Raw genomic sequence first — 16,098 nt, forward strand, 5'->3', positions numbered from 1 at the left:
ATGCATGCTACACGTGACCTCGTAACCAACCTACAAGTAGGACACTTACGTGTAAGCACCAAGATAGCGGATAATCAGATGCCCCTTACACAGGAAAGCCTTAATAGATATACTCAACAACTAATAATGGCAAAAAATAGTCCAGTGGGCAAAGAAATGGCTGCAAACAAGGAAGGATTTATACACGCTACTGTTTCAGCAGGCTAGATCAACCAATCACCATACAGCTGTGCACCGCCACAATCAAGACTCTACTTGTAGTAGACGATCAACTCGAACTAGTACTTGTGCCGTACTACGAAAGCTCTAATAACTAGCCCAAAGGCTCGTGGTTAATTATATATAGTGTACGTGTTGATGTTGTACATTGTGCCGCTTAGCACTGCACGTCAGCACCGGCCTTGGAGTTGAGCAGAAGAGCAACAATAAGACCATAGAGACCCAGGACTTCGGCGAAAATGAGAATAAGAATCATACCAACGAAAAGTCGAGGCTGCTGTGCGGTACCTCGGACACCAGCGTCACCAACAATGCCAATAGCGAAGCCGGCAGCGAGACCGGACAGACCGACGGACAGACCAGCACCGAGCTGGATGAAACCGGCGTACAGAGAAGATTGCTGCTGGAGAGATCCGGAGATAAGGACGGAAACAACGAGACCGTAAATGGCAAGAATACCAGCCATAATCACGGGGACGGTGTTCTTGATGAGCAGGTCAGGTCGAAGGACGGAGGTAGCGCAAATACCAACACCAGACTTGGCGGTTCCGTAAGAAGCGCCGAAACAGGTGAAGACAATGGCGGCAGTGCAGCCGATGGCTCCAAAGAAGGGCTGAGTTAGTAAGGGTTTTGATTGAGTGAATGTTTCTGTAATTAGGGGGCGATGTGACTAGGTTGATGTCGTCGTGTCGTTGTCGTGCGTCGATAACTCGGACATGCCCACACTGTGTTATTCGCAAGCCATCACATGGAGGATTGCTATGAGCGTTGTTGTCGGTCTGCATCCATCACACAGTCGATTTATGGCCTTCCATCGCCACAATTGTCGCATCCAGTCATCATGTCGCTTGCAATGTTCATGCAGCGACTTGTCGTCGAGTACTTACAGCATAGACGGGGCTGAGTTAGTAAATGGATCCATTTCGGGGGACTGCAAGTATCGCAGTTGCGTGTCGCAGCGTAGATACTCACCAGAATTCAGTAGCAGTCAGAGCCATCTTGTCCTTTTTGTGTGTTAGTGGTGAGTGATGTTGATACCTCAATCGATGACAAGCGTCGAACAGTGTGTGCTGTGACGAGGAGGCAACCGAATAGAGTTATGGTAGGGTAACTTAGGGGAGTTCCCAATGATAGCGCAGAGAGTAGAATAATGGTGCTGTTAGCGTCTGAGTTAAACTGGTGATTAATGTCAATGACGGACGGAGGAATGTTGAAAGGTGGTCTCCAGATTGAGGTTCGAAGACAGCAGTGTTCATGTCATATGACCTGTCGTATCCATTTTAATTCACCTTGCTGCGATCTAATGTTGTGTATTGGCGTGCGATTCGGTGACCCAGAAGTCTCACGCAAGAAACCGTTAATGCTTGTATGACTTCCGGTTTCAGGGACACTTACAACGGCTCATCTCAGCTCAATGAGATCCACTTTGTAGATAGACTGTGTCTTGAAATATTAGACTGCAAATATGATGCTGGGTTGGAGACCTTATGATGAGAGATGGCTAAACTCACCACCGTACATCTAACTAACGCATAAGACACCAGAATTCTCATCGGAAAACACAATTACGCTTCTTGAGATACCTACATTACATTGATTTCACTTTTTTCTCCAATATCTCCACCCCCACCTCCAAAACACTCTTTGCCACCATCCACTCAGACCATTAAACTCCATGCGTCTAACCACACCCTCCCATCTTAATAAGCACAGTGTACGTCGTCTTCTTTAGGGCAACCTTATTTGAAATTTTTGTCTGCATGTATTGGGATATTTTCCCACTTTGAATTCTTCTTCTCTAAGGCGAGCTTTGCAAGGAACCTTTACCACCAAACACACTAACCATCAAAAATGTCTGAGCCCAACCCCAAGGCCTTCCCCCTCGCCGACGCTGCTCTCACCCAGCAGATTCTGGACATTGTCCAGCAGGCTACCCATCTTCGACAGCTCAAGAAGGGAGCCAACGAGGCCACCAAGACCCTCAACCGTGGTATCTCTGAGTTCATCATCATGGCCGCCGACGCCGAGCCCATCGAGATTCTTCTCCATCTCCCCCTCCTCTGTGAGGACAAGAACGTTCCCTACATCTTCGTTCCTTCCAAGGTTGCCCTTGGCCGAGCCTGCGGTGTCTCTCGACCCGTTATCTCCGCCTCTGTCACCTCCAACGATGCTTCTCAGCTCAAGGACCAGATCATCCAGATGAAGGACAAGATCGAGCGACTTCTCATTTAATTTAATGTATTATATGACTTCGAACGGAAGCCAAGGGCGTAGATCTGAGCGGACAACAGCGGATTTTCTTCAACTAGGACTGTAGGCTTGGGTAGATGCGATCTTTAGTACACCATAGTGAATCGTCCTTCTTGTACTCGCATCACTTCGATGATCTCTGTAGTATGTATATATATATATATATATACAGTCCATGACTTAGGTTGGGTCAGATCAGTTCCTTGTCTCTTAGACATGAGATACAAGATGCCTCGGGGTAGTTAATTATTGTTTTTTCGCAGCCTTAGATCACACACACACACACACACAAAAATGAACCAATACTAAGCATTTCCCTTTTTCTTTTCGGCTTCATTTTCAAAGTCGAAAAAAAAAAAATTCTTCCGGGACCCACTTTCGTTCTTTCAATGGCCAACGTCTATCAGCCGCACAACTGTTTGCCCTGCACTTCAGACTGCATATGAAGACAACAAACCTTGCCACAGCATGCCATGAACAAACTAAAGCTGGTGAAGACGTCCAAGGAGCTGGCGCTTCAACAAAAGCGACAAGGCGGTGATGCCAGCTCAGATGAGCCGCCAAAGCAGCAGCTTCACATCACCGAACCTCCGTCGATTGTGGCGTCTGAAACAGGCAACCTCAAGTTGGTGGTCCCACAGACAATCTCAGAACACAACCAGCTGATTGTCAATGAGCCTGTGGCGCGCCAGAAACCGAGGAATCCTGTCAAGATACTGGACGAAGATGATTACGCGCAAAAACTGAAGCAAATCATCGAATCTGGAGGAGATACAACGGCCTTTCAACAAAAACACACCACAGAAGATAACGCCTCGTTTCAGCAGCTGATCCAGGTGGATAACGCAAGAAGAGACGTGAAAACGGCCGACATATTCTCAACCACAAAGCTCGACAATGACTGGGACAAGCCCAACCCCAAAAGTGCCCTATTCTTCAGACCAAAAGATATCCCCCAGGAACCGTCTCTTAGAGGAGAGATCGCCGTGGAAAATACCATTGTGGTGAAGGAGAATGTGGAGGTGGAGGACCCCAGCAAGAAGTCAGAACAGATTGCTGACGATATCATTGCTGCGGTGAAGGGCCCGCATGTTGATGGGTATCCGTTCGTGACCAAAAACACATATAAGATCGCTCCAGAGTCCAAGGAGTCCATGCTTTTGAGAAAACTCACTGCAAAGAAGACTGCCAAGGTCACCGGAGACGTGACTCCACGAGGTGACCTCTCTCCAGCAGGTAGAAACCTCCTGAACAAGATTTCAAAGAGGAGAAAGTGATTTGTCCCTGACTCTCTACTATTTATTCATATTATTTATACATTATTCATTAAATCACAACCACTACTGCCTCGTATAATGCTTCCTTGTCATATATCCATATTCTATTCATTCTATCACTGTCATTACTCATTAAAGGATCCTGGACTTGTGGGTCCGTTGGTCCTGGGTTGGTTAAATTCGATCATCCAACAGCCCCTCCTCGAGAGCCTGGGTCTCCTGGGTCCACTGACCACTGTTCCATCGTTCGGAGAAGTTGCCAAAGAAACCCTTTATGTTATTGGACATTTTTGTGATCTGGGTATCGGGGGACGCGGGAGGCACCTCGAATCGAGGGTTGGGCACTCGCACGCCCCCAGAGCTTCGTCCATTCATTTCAATCTCTCGGAAAATGAGATCTCGGCCTTCAATGTAGAGAGAGGCGTCGTCAGAGTCCTCCTCCTCATCGGTGAAGTCCAAACCGAAGCCGAACCAGCCCTTGATCTTGTCGTAGACGTTGAACAAAGTCAGGCCAATAGGCACGAGGATGAATCGGGGGATTCCGTCGGAAAAGAAGGTGCCAAGAGGAGTCAGGTTAATGTACTTGCCCAGGAACGCTTGGAAAACGGACTCTCGAGAGGGAATCAACATGAGGTAGTTGTAAGCGATGGGGACGGTCAAACGACAGGCGTACATGGCGTAGAAGAGCATGGACGACGCGTCAGAGTGCTGTCGAACCAAACCGTAGACGTTGAAGACACGCACTCGGAAGAGGGACGACACTGCAGTGTAGCACATGTATCCGAGAATAAAAGAAGACACGACCTGCTGACCAAAGCCCTGCGTGGACGAAATGATAATGTTGACAAGCGAGTACTTGGTTCCGTACAGCAATTCACTCCACACCAGAGTCAGAGATAACAGACCCCAAAAAACAGCTCCAAGACGCATTACCCAGGGCTCAACCAGAGAGTAGTAAATGTGAGCGACATTTGGCGGCAGTCGAGTAGACGATCTTCGGAACTTGAGGTCTCCGTGCGAGTTGACAATGTCTTCATCTCGCGCAGCTTCGTCCACCAAGTTCTTCCAGTCCATGGTATATCGAATAAGTCGGAATTCAGCCTTCTGTAACGATCTCTGGAGGTTTGACAGATACTCTTCGGAGATCCGGGATCGCTCCACGGTGGCGGGACGTCCTCTGGGAGGCAGCTGGACCACATTGGAGGTGTCTTCGATGGAGTCACACAGCTCGTCGACCCAGTTAGTGTACTGGGTGTGTTCTCGGTGGACTCTGAGTGCAAGCACCTCGTTGGACACCTCAATGTACTTTTGCTGGGCCTCGGCGTATCTGTCGTGTACCGAGACGGCCTTTCTGTAGTGCTGTCTGACACGTTCAGTGGGGGCCGCCAGGATCCAGAGTCGTCGGGGCACATTGACAAGGCCGTGACCCATGAACCAGATGGCGAAAATCAGCGTGTAGGAGTATGACAGGGCAATTGCCACCTGCTTGATACTGGTGATTGACAGGCCGGTGGAGATGATGGTGTAGATGAGTCCAATGAGACCCACGCCCAGCAAAATGCCCTGGTACTTGAGGTTGTACATGATTGCTTCCCGGGCCTTCTTTCTGGGGTCGTGGTGGCCACTTTCGACGTAGCTCTGCAGCAGGGGCAAAACTGCCCATGTCAGCACAAATGCCAACCAGTAGGAGACTCGCCAGAGAATGAGACGCACGTTTTCATTGAGATAGAAGAGCGGGTGGCCCTCGCCATTGGAGCTGGCCGATAGAAGGTCAATGGGGACCAGAACGACAATGGAGAAGGGAATGTAGACTGCCAGCACCAAAGGCAGGAGAATGAACAGCGGAGTGCTCTTGATGGAGGAGTACTGTGAGATCCACAGAACGGAACACACGGCGGTGGCGCAGAAGGCCAGAATTGGAAATAGCTGTGTTAGCATTGGGAAAAAAGAAGCGGCCGCTTCATTTGCGTCTCTCTCAGTTCAACTCACAATCATCGCGTGGTGAGAGTTTGGTCGTGTTCACTGGCGTTATGCAGTTAGTTCGTGGTCCGTCACGTGATGCCTCTGGGACATTGCGATATTAAGTCGCCGGCGAGCAAATGGAATGTGGTTAGCTAGGTAATATTTTGGTTCTGACGGTAAATACTCCGTTACGTGCTTCCTTTTCATTTCCCTCTCTACAGACACATTGTTGCAACATCCCTCTCCAATTCATGTCCGTGATAGTGTATGACCATGCATGCATATTATGAATCGCAGCATACACAATTAGTTCCCCAGAACACAACATGTCTGAGATTGCTAAAGCATTGGATGCTATGTGAGTACGACGAGACAAACCACCAAATCACACTAACACAGGCTGCAAGACTCGGGAGAGCTCTCCGGAGCTATTGCCATGAGACCCGATTATTTGTGCATCGGAGGTGAGTATGAGTGGTGGATGGAGTCTCGTTTGGACGTATCTAACACAGCTCGAGGAGTCGCTGTGCCCAAGGACGCTAGCCACTTTGCTGAGGCAGAGAAGTTGTTTGATTCTGACGGCTGTGTGTCTATTGAATTCAAGGATTATCTGGTGACTCTTCAGAAGGGTCATGGAGTGATTATTGGAGTGTACCGACCTAAATAAGGGTCCAATATCGATACGCAGCGAGCCCCGGATGAGCATGTGAGGCGAAAAGGACCTGTTAATTTGAGAGATCTCACCACATGATCTTGAGGGTACATAGCGAGCAGGTGTAAAATAAGTATATATGATGATGTATAGCGCCATTATGAGAAAAGGCCAGCCTAATCAATGCAGCGATCTTAATAGTTTTGTGTTACTGGTCTTCTTCATGTGCACCGGCTCTGTCAGTTGTATACTACAATGTATTGGCTATCTATGACGATGTACAAGATTAATTTAACTGTTTGTGGAGGCTGTATTCGGAGATGCGGACTGAGTGCCTACGTCTTCTTGCACACCCCTCTATCTTCCTCCCAGTCCCTTAAGGGAGGACATGGTAGCGACACTGGTTCGAGCAAGGCGCAGCTCGGACATCACCAATTCATGGATCTTGAATGTCTTGCGCCAGTCATTCTGATCGGAGGAGTGGTCAACCATATCCTTGATCAGCTCCTCGCCTTGCTCGAATGCAGGAGTGCCCTGGGACTTGTCCCACTTGTCGAATGCCGACAGCAGAGTCATGAACTGTGACGTGGAGAAGTTGAACTGCTGACTGATGGGCGACACGTAGTTGATGAGCTGGTGGATCAGCAGACCCAGGTACTCGGTGGGCAGGAGTGGGAACTCAAACAGAGCCAGCAGATACTCAGACGACTTGACCAGCTGGCCAGAGCGTCTCAGGTTGAAGTACTCTGTCAGAACAGCGTAAGGAGCAATGCATTCGGCCACCTCTGCAGGCACGTCAGAGACAGAGGCAGGATCCTTAACGTAGTCTGCCAGGCTCTTATCTCCTTCCACGGGAGACTCGGCCACAAGAGCATTTTTAAACAGCTTCCAGCAGTGGTATCGGAGAGCTGCAATGTTGCCGTTCTTGGCAAACATGCAGAGACCCATGAGATTGTTGTTGTTGTGGATGGCCTTTTGTGCGAGCGTCTGAAGAATCTCGGCCTCGACTTCCACTAGTCCGTTCTGCTTACATTTCTTGATGGCCCAGTCGATTTCACGGGCAGAATCGTAGGGTAGGCGAGGCAGCAGCAGACTGAGAATCTGACGGGCAGGGGCAACGTCTCGCAGCTTCTGCAGAACCTCGATTCCGACGTTGATGAGATTGTCGTAGCCAATACACTGCAAAGCGAGGTTAGTGAGATGGTAATCGGGCAGAGCCGCAGGGTTCGCAGCCCCATATCCATTGAGAAGACCGGCATCGTAGCACATGTTAGACACAAGAGCAGCAATGACTGAATCGCAGTTCTCCAGGGTTTCAATAGCCAGCAGCAATGAACCCTTGATGGCGTGGCTGGCCCCTGCTTCCCAGACGGTAAAAGTGTCCACCGGATAATTGGCAACAGCGGCATCATAGTAGCCCTTCATTCGAGAATCACAGGGATCCACGTACTGCTGCTGGGTTACCAGAGCATCGTACCAGGTGTGATTCGTGCCCATGATGGCGTCTTCGTCTCCGGCAAGCACCTGAAGCAGAGTAGTGAGTCCCTTCTGGATCTTTGCGTCGTTGATCTTCAGCAGCTTACTCTGAACGGTACTAATGGAGTTGTGCCATTGTCGGAAGTAAAAGGATACGTTTCCGGGTCCCTGGGGGTATCTGCTGAGAATGTCGATAGTCTGTTCGAGTGTTTCCTGACAGGAAGGATCGACTTCCCCTGCTCCACTGTTATGCAAGCAATGAGAGGCTTGTTTGAGCATACCTCGACAGACCAGTTGGTAAATGTACTTCCAAAAGTCCTTATGTTGGACCGGCGGGGTCTGTGACATGACTTCCTTGCCCAGCTCGACACTGGGCTGCTGTTCTGAGACGTTGACCCATTCCACCAGAGGCTGTCTAACCTCGTATGTGGACTGGGAACCAAAGAAACCTGACTGCCCAGCGGCTCCATTGTGAAAGTACACGGCGTAAATGCACAGAGCAATACTGTACGCGTCATCCAGAGGCTCGGCTTCGACAATATCGACATCCTTCCGGATCTCCTCTCGATAATGCTTGATGCTCTCTATGAAGTCTGCGAATCGTTGCGTCAGATCTTCAGCGGCCTGGGGACCAAGTGTCGTTGCGAATGCCTCGGCCACGAAGCCCTTGTAGTTGTCGCTCCACTCGTCTCCGACGCGTGTGGTTGTTGGATACAGAGTCCGATCCTCCTTTGTAGCGTGTCCGTCTTGCCCGGGCTTTGCATCGAACCAAGCAATTCCGCGAGCAATCACGGGATCCATGACAAAGCCCATGTTTCGGCTCTTCTGCCATTCCTCCACCTGCCCCTCGGGGATGGGTGCTCCTGGGAGAGTTATCTCAGGCAGTTCTGTGTCGTCGCCGTCGAGAATTGTTTCCATTTCGGCCTCACCAAATTCTCTGGCGGTCAGTGGGTCGGGAGATATGTAGTTGTCTGCGCCATTTATGGTGGCTGGCGGTGCGGAAAACATGGTAGATGGCTGGAAAATCACCACTTTGCGATATACACAATCTTTTGGGAATTTTGTTGCACTGCGCCTAAACAGTATGTTTGCGGTTAGGGCTGGGTTGGTTGGGAGAGGCTAGTGTGGATTTTGGCTAAGTATTGGATAAGTAATGTTATTTTTCAAATAACAATTCCCCATTTAGATTGTAAATAACGGATAAATGGAAGGTTTGATTTTGTTAGAATTACTTGAAGAAAGTTAGATTGGCGGACACCGACATGTTAAATGACGTCAAGATATGCACCTGTGAAATATCACACATAAAGTCGATGCCACAGTAGCCCAGTAGATGTGTACTCGAACAATTGCAGATATGAGATGAGGGGAATATAGACCCGAATCCCATGTAACCACCGCGAAAACAATGTCCGCCTTTGTACAATCACTACGCGACACATCTGTCTCCAGGTGCTACCGTCGTAACCTGTAAGCTACCGCATGCTCGAGTCACTGAGGATCTGCAGTGCCCTATTCATCAGGAGTGACGGCACGCCTGGTATACGCGTGTAGTATGACGTTCTTGCCGGGGAGCACGTACAGCAACGTGTTGGTGATGAATTTTGCTCATTCCAAAGCCCTCTACAAAGGGGTACCTGGTCCTTCACAGCCTCAATTTACAGTCTCTTTTATGCTCCGTGCCTATAGTGCGGTTAAGCTCGGACCATTTTGGAGCTGAACATCGTGCGTATGTCGTACAGTTAAAATGGAAGGTTGGTGGAAGGGAGGAAGCAATAACAGAAGGGCGTGAAACGAAGACAGATAATGATACTCGTACCCGTAGATGAGGTGAGGACAAAAAGCTACGACGTACAAAAAAAATGCCACAAATTGACACGTTGTTCCACATTGCAGTATAACCACCCCCACATTTGCTACACCCTATCGCACAGGGCATCACACGCTGCATCCGAGACAGTGGGGAGCGTAATACACCGCCGAGGCTTTTAGCACTTGAAGCTGCTCTCGACCAGTGGGTGCAGTGGTAGAGAATAAACACGCATCACGTGACCGGATATGCCTCTGAAATGTGCCTTGCAATTTGCGTGGACGGTGAAATTGCCACTGGAGATATTTATAGCGGGCAGAGTTATTTATAGATGTGGGGTCAGGTTGAGCAGTGCAACTGAGCAGAGTGGTTTACGAGTAAGAGCGGTGGTCCATTCCGGGAGAGACCAAGTGAGGTTGCTCGCGATGGGGCTGAAGCCTCGCTCATCTTACGTGTACCTCTCAAAGCCCATATGGCATCCTTCTACGGCGTCCTCTATTTTGCTTCGCCAGAGACAAGCCTTTTTGTTGCTGGTCCAACTGTAGCTACGTCATGCAAACAAAGTTAGGCTCAGACAATCGAAGACTTGAACTTGGGACACAGGAGCACTCAGGAAGGAGGAGAGTAGCAAGTACCGACAGCAGTACAAGAACAAGTAGCAGCACACCAAACAGCAGCAGCACTAGCGTTCTCGACCAGCAGCAGCATCAGCAGCTACAGCTACATCAGCGCCGTGCATCCCAGCATCAGCATCAGCATCCCTACGACTTCCCCACAACAGTAGGTACGTGTACCGACAGACTGACCGCCACTACCGAGCCCGGGCCCATGTCTGTATCGCCGTACTCTCCCTGCTCGCCGGAGGTGCGATTCCCCATCAAAGAGCAGCCGTCATATTTCGAAGCTCCCTCGGCCGTCACTTCAAATACACACACAATGAAGGCTCGCAGTCAATCGCCGACAACCGAGCAGATACCTCCACCAATAGCGCTGCCATCACTCCAGCTGCGTCGTCCCTCGCTACCCATCACTTCGCTGGCTCGAGAAACGCCGTCCCAGATCCGGGCGCTGACTCCAGACCAGCTGGTGGACTTGCTACAGCAAGCTCCAGGCGCCACTGTGGTCGACATCAGACCCTACTGCGACTACACACTGTCGCGGGTGAAAGGCGCCCTTCATTTCTGCATCCCGTCCACGTTCCTCAAACGGGCCTCCTACTCGTTCCGACGCACGGTCGACAACATGCTCCCCGAGCAGCGCCATGCCTTTGACAACCTGGCCGACCTGCCACCTCTGGTGATCTACGATCGCAGCAGCGAGCACTTACAGACTTCTCAGAGCAACCTGTACCATACGCTGATGAAGTTTGTGACTGCTGAGGGCTGGCCTGCAGACCAAACTGCCCACTACTTAGTCGGAGGCCTAGATGCCTGGAGCAGGAACGACAGAGTAGCAGCAAACGGGCTACTTGACTCGGAAATGTATAAATGCGAGGGCCGACCACCAGAGTTTGGAGCCATTGGATTCACTCGAGCCACAGCCAACCTCGCAGACGCAAACGCCATCCCCTTCCCGCTCGTCACGTCGGGTCTGAGACAAAACCCGCTTTTCAAGTCCGTGCGGGCAGCAATGGAGGTCCAGGACGATGAGTACATTGAAGTGCAACTGCCTGTGGACCTCGAGCCGTCAGACAACCACCCGGACTGGGTCAAGACGATTCTTAGTGACCCTCTGGAAGCCAGCAAAAAGATGGCTGCCGAGTTCCGGAGTCTGGAGCAGGCGGAAAAGAACCGGATGTTCGGCGCGCTGTCCATTAAGAGCGACTCGGAAAACTACTTTGATCGACGTTACTCCATTTCAGGAATCGAACTGGGCGTCAAAAACAGATACGACAACATTTATCCTTATGAACACACCCGGGTCAAATTGGCTCGAAAAACCCAGGGATGTGATTACATTAATGCCTCGCACATTTCCTCAGCACACAGCAAGCGGGTGTATATCGCCACCCAAGCGCCTCTGCCTGAGACGTTTGCAGACTTCTTCCACATGATCTGGGAGGAAAAGGTGCCTGTCATTGTGCAACTGGCTCCCGAGTTTGAGGGAGCCATGCTCAAGTGCCATAACTACTGGGGCGAAGGAACGCATGGACCTTACACGGTGCGCGTGATTGCCACCAGGAAGGAGGACGTGGACACCAAGGACAACATTGTGGCTACCATCCGGACATTTGAAGTGTCACGAGAGGGCGTGGTGCGGCATGTGACGCAGATCTTCTACGATGCTTGGCCCGATTTGGGCCGGCCTGCAAACCCCGCAGACCTCTTGAGGTTGATGGAGCTCAAGGACGGTATTTTGAAACATGCCAAGCTTCCCGTGGACGGTACCAAGGTGGTTGTACACTGCAGTGCCGGGTGTGGCCGGACAGGTACTTTCTGTGCCATTGACATTGTGTGCGACATTTTGCAACGCGGTGATCCTCAGTACCAGCATAAGGATGTGGTTGCCGAGGTAGTTGCCGAATTGCGAACCCAGCGAACCTCAATGGTCCAAAGTCTGCGGCAGTATGTCTTGTGCTACGACTCTGTTCTTGCCTGGTTGGCTAAGCGACAGTAGTCGGAACGCGTAAGTACGCAAGTATATATTTATTCATTCAATGCATCATTGTAGAGATTCAGTTGGTCGGTAAAAAAGTACCTACTGTATGTATAGGTACTCGTACGGGCGATACATACGATACTATACACAGTTTGTAGGAGTGTCGTACAATACTAGTATATAGATGCCATGTGTATATGCAGTATGCCCCGTATATGTCATTAGCATAAACTTTATTCTCGGGGATACGATATGATTTTCTGGGGTAAGAAATAGGTGGGATAAGAGACGAGCGGTGAATATGACAAGAAAAGACGGTTTATGGGGGGGGGGGTTGATTTGAGGCCGAACCAAGAAACTGACCAAGGTACAAGATGATAAACACGACAGACACCCACCAGCTGGATAGACACATACATTAAGCATTGCTACCGACCAAATGCGATTCCAGAAGATTGGAGGTGCTAAACAGGGAAGCCCAGCAACTCGGGTAAAACGAAGCTAGACAAAAAAGAAATCAGACGACCTCGGAGAGGGTCGAACTCTCGATCTTACGATGGCGGCCATTCAGGTGACTAACAGTCGTACGCCTTAACCAACTTGGCCACGAAGTCTGATTCGTGATGCGGCATGTCAAAAATCTCTTTTATGAGGCCAAATATGAAAGAAAACCGCGCGAATTTTGTCATTTTGAGGGAACAGCAACACTATAGCGCCGATTTGCTAGTGAAATATGAACTTCTGAATTCTCTAGGTCCAATTTTGAGGGTTTCGTGATCGGATTGGTTTTTCTTGACTGTAGATCCAGACCTCATATACAGTAGAAGGGATAGACCTAAAGAGGTGCTATATTTATGCTATTGACAAGAATTTAGCCATTTTTGAACTCCAGCAACGCTTAATATAGATACTTGAGTGGGAATTTGCTGATACAGTAGCTACAAGTATAGGTTAGTCAATACAATATGCCGTCGTTTTCATATTTGTTGACAATTGAAGGCTAAAAGGAAGGTAAATGATGCCGGAAATCATGAAGAGATCTTAAATTGAAGTCAATATTCAGCTTTGGATTAATTTTGTCCCTCTTAACTTGTGAAAAGATGTGGAAGCATCAGTTGCAGCAATCTGGAGAAGGTGGAACCTCTACTGCATTCCATATGGACGGCTATGCTATGGCGATGTGACGAGCAAAGAATGAGAAAGGAATTGTGGAAGTAATAATGATTGAATATACAAAATGTGTGAATCCGTGCCTCGGTTATATAAACACCGTCGGTACTCCAAATTTCACAGTATCTCAGATTTCATATACCAACAATGCTTCTCAAGAACATCGCCCTTATTTCTCTTGCTGCTCTCGTTGCCGCCAACGAGGCCGTCCCCGAGTCCGCTACCACCATGGTTGCTGTCCCTATCTCTTCCGAGGATCACTCCGAGAACCCTGAGGACATCAAGCAGTTCATGAAGAAGAAGTGCCCCGAGCAGAAGTGCCCCAAGCCCAAGCGAGTCACTCTCACCAAGAACATCACCAAGAAGGCCACCAAGACCGTCTACAAGACCGTCGGCTCTTGCGAGACTCAGGCTCCTCAGAAGAAGTGCGGAGGCAAGAACTGCTAGAATTCGACTCTAGCAATCTTCAAAGCACCTACAAGTAGCACAACTAATCTTTAGATTCTAATTGTACTGATAAATACGAGTCTGTAGACGTCCGAATAACTACCAATACCATCTCTACACACTACTGTACTGTGCACTCATACCATCATCAGAAATGCCAGTTGGCAGTTAGTCTATTTACATATGTACAGTTGGATTAAAGAGAGCCGGGCAACTTGGTTGTCTTTCTCTTGTATTGGTTCTTGGCAACCTCCTCAAAGCCGTTCTTAACGACAGAGGCATTGTGCAATCGAGAAACAATGTTCTGGAAGGGCACTCGGGGTCGCTTGAGCTGGGCTCCAAGGTAGGCTGCCGCAGACAACAGAGCAAGAGCTCCGGCCTGGTGAGCGGCAGCCAGAGGAGTGGGGACAAGATATATCAGAGTGGAAATACCCAGAGTGACCTGAACCATAGCGATACCCATGATGGAGTGGCAGGCCAGGAAAGCCTTTCGGGGCAAGAAGGGCTTGAATCTGTTAGACATCAGCAGCAGAGCAAAGGACGCGCAGAATGTCGTAGTGGCGAGCACTCGGTGGTCAAACTGGACAGTCACGGGGTTCTCGAAGATATTTCTCCACCAAAGATCAGATTTGTCATTTTTTTGGGCGAACAGAGGGTCCATGAGCTCGGTCTTGGGGGGAACAATTCCCTCTCCCATGAAGGGGAAGGTGTTGTAGATCATTCCGGCATCGAGACCCGCAACAAAGGCTCCGGACATGGCAGTGAGGAACACAAGGCCGCAGAAGACTGTAGTGTATCGCTTGAAGGGCTTGAGGATAGGATTGTTGAGTTTGGCGAAGTCAGCAACTGCAGAAGATGGGTTGGCGATCCATCGGGATTCTCGCAGAACCTGAACACCAGTGGAGAGCATGGCCCAGTACAGAACAAACGCCGCTCCAAGATGGGTGGCCAGTCGGTAGGGGGATACTCGAGGGTGAGAGTTATCTGTCTCCATGAACTTGTTGTCAAGACCCGACTTCACCATCCACCATCCAATGGCTCCCTGGAGACCAAGCAGGATAGAAATGACACCGAGACGGCCGGCGATATTGGGAGAGACTCGCTTTCGGGCAACAAAGTAGACGGCAGGGAGCACAAAGGTGAGACCAATGAATCGACCCCACAGACGATGGGCCCACTCCATCCAGAAAATGAACTTGAACTCGGAAAGGGTGATGTTGGAGTTGAGCAGCTTGAACTCGGGGGAGTCCTTGTATTTGTCAAACTCCTCGATCCAGTCGGCCTCGCTCATGGGAGGCAGGGATCCTGTGACAGGCTTCCACTCCGTGATGGACAGACCAGACTCAGTCAGACGAGTCAGACCGCCGAGAACAACAATACCAAAGACAGAGACAGCGGAGGCAATGAGCCAGTATCCAGCCCACTTGGACGAGTTGACAGGCCACTTTCTGGGAGAGGCCTTGGGGTCCTCATTGGGATCGGATTCTCGAGGCTTAATCACGTGGACGTTGGATCGCTGGTACAGGGCAGCGACTGTGGAGAATTGACGGGTCTTGTCGAGTCTGGGGGCTGACGCTCGAGTTAGAGCGCCGAGAACGCCTCCACGAGACACAGAAGCGACCTTTCGACCCAGAGTGAGGGCAGGCAGAGCCGAGGTCTTGGAGGCCACCTTGGCGGCTGTGGTTTTGGCCTGCAGCACGGCGAGGTTGCCGTTGAAGTAGAACCTCGATCGGGCGAGGAGCATTGTTGATATCAGATGTGATGTGTGCTTAGGCTTGTACTCCAAGTAGTCACGACAAATCTGACGATATTTTTATGCTGCACATACTTTGGGTTTTTGACGGCAGCATCAAAATTAGAGTTGGGGGAAGCAAAAACCGACGTATGGTAGGGTTGGATTTGTAAGACTACGATACAAGCGTAGTACAACTTGGTGAGAGGATTACTGTAGGACAGATTGTAGAGGAGAGGGTGAGGACAAGATTGGTCACGCGTATATTATTAGTCACAGATTTAAAACACATATTCCGCTATTTTCCGATGGCCGTTCACACCTGCATCATCCGATTAAAAGCTTGCTCCATATAGATGTCTTTCCTACATGTCCATCATGAGCAACTCATGCCATACTACAAAGTTTAGGGGATACAACGGGATACAACGGGATACAACGTAGAAGAACGAGTTAGGGGTTGGAGGGGTGTTTCAAGGGGAGTAATTATTTCGGTCAGATCACA

At 49.8% G+C, this 16,098-nt stretch overlaps 7 protein-coding genes and 1 non-coding gene across 8 annotated transcripts; 3 read left to right on the forward strand and 5 right to left on the reverse strand.

Moving 5' to 3' along the window:
• Positions 1-376: 376 nt before the first annotated feature.
• YALI1_F31854g (uncharacterized protein) lies at positions 377-1,217 on the reverse strand (the record flags this gene model as incomplete). The annotated part of the gene is made up of 3 exons (XM_505831.3): positions 377-832; positions 1,107-1,119; positions 1,192-1,217. 3 exons carry the CDS (start codon positions 1,215-1,217, stop codon positions 377-379), a joined length of 495 nt encoding a protein of 164 aa, XP_505831.1.
• Positions 1,218-2,070: 853 nt separating this feature from the next.
• YALI1_F31866g (small nucleolar ribonucleoprotein SNU13) lies at positions 2,071-2,451 on the forward strand (the record flags this gene model as incomplete). Its single annotated transcript, XM_505832.3, has 1 exon — positions 2,071-2,451. One exon carries the CDS (start codon positions 2,071-2,073, stop codon positions 2,449-2,451), a length of 381 nt encoding a protein of 126 aa, XP_505832.1.
• Positions 2,452-2,942: 491 nt separating this feature from the next.
• On the forward strand, positions 2,943-3,746 carry YALI1_F31875g (uncharacterized protein; the record flags this gene model as incomplete). The annotated part of the gene is made up of 1 exon (XM_505833.3): positions 2,943-3,746. The coding sequence occupies one exon, from the start codon at positions 2,943-2,945 to the stop codon at positions 3,744-3,746; it is 804 nt and encodes a 267-aa protein (XP_505833.2).
• Positions 3,747-3,920: 174 nt separating this feature from the next.
• On the reverse strand, positions 3,921-5,684 carry YALI1_F31902g (uncharacterized protein; the record flags this gene model as incomplete). The annotated part of the gene is made up of 1 exon (XM_505834.3): positions 3,921-5,684. The coding sequence occupies one exon, from the start codon at positions 5,682-5,684 to the stop codon at positions 3,921-3,923; it is 1,764 nt and encodes a 587-aa protein (XP_505834.3).
• A 1,033-nt stretch (positions 5,685-6,717) lies between these two features.
• Positions 6,718-8,844, reverse strand: YALI1_F31934g (uncharacterized protein; the record flags this gene model as incomplete). The annotated part of the gene is made up of 1 exon (XM_505835.3): positions 6,718-8,844. One exon carries the CDS (start codon positions 8,842-8,844, stop codon positions 6,718-6,720), a length of 2,127 nt encoding a protein of 708 aa, XP_505835.3.
• Positions 8,845-10,198: 1,354 nt separating this feature from the next.
• Positions 10,199-12,262, forward strand: YALI1_F31947g (uncharacterized protein; the record flags this gene model as incomplete). Its single annotated transcript, XM_505836.3, has 1 exon — positions 10,199-12,262. One exon carries the CDS (start codon positions 10,199-10,201, stop codon positions 12,260-12,262), a length of 2,064 nt encoding a protein of 687 aa, XP_505836.3.
• A 504-nt stretch (positions 12,263-12,766) lies between these two features.
• On the reverse strand, positions 12,767-12,858 carry YALI1_F31974r. Its single transcript has one exon. It is a non-coding gene; the product is annotated as a tRNA-Asn (tRNA).
• A 1,199-nt stretch (positions 12,859-14,057) lies between these two features.
• On the reverse strand, positions 14,058-15,605 carry YALI1_F32002g (uncharacterized protein; the record flags this gene model as incomplete). Its single annotated transcript, XM_505837.3, has 1 exon — positions 14,058-15,605. The coding sequence occupies one exon, from the start codon at positions 15,603-15,605 to the stop codon at positions 14,058-14,060; it is 1,548 nt and encodes a 515-aa protein (XP_505837.1).
• Between the last annotated feature and the right edge of the window lie 493 nt (positions 15,606-16,098).

The sequence above is a fragment of the Yarrowia lipolytica genome, chromosome 1F (genome assembly GCF_001761485.1).
Source record: "Yarrowia lipolytica chromosome 1F, complete sequence".
Taxonomy (NCBI): Eukaryota; Fungi; Ascomycota; class Dipodascomycetes; order Dipodascales; genus Yarrowia; species Yarrowia lipolytica.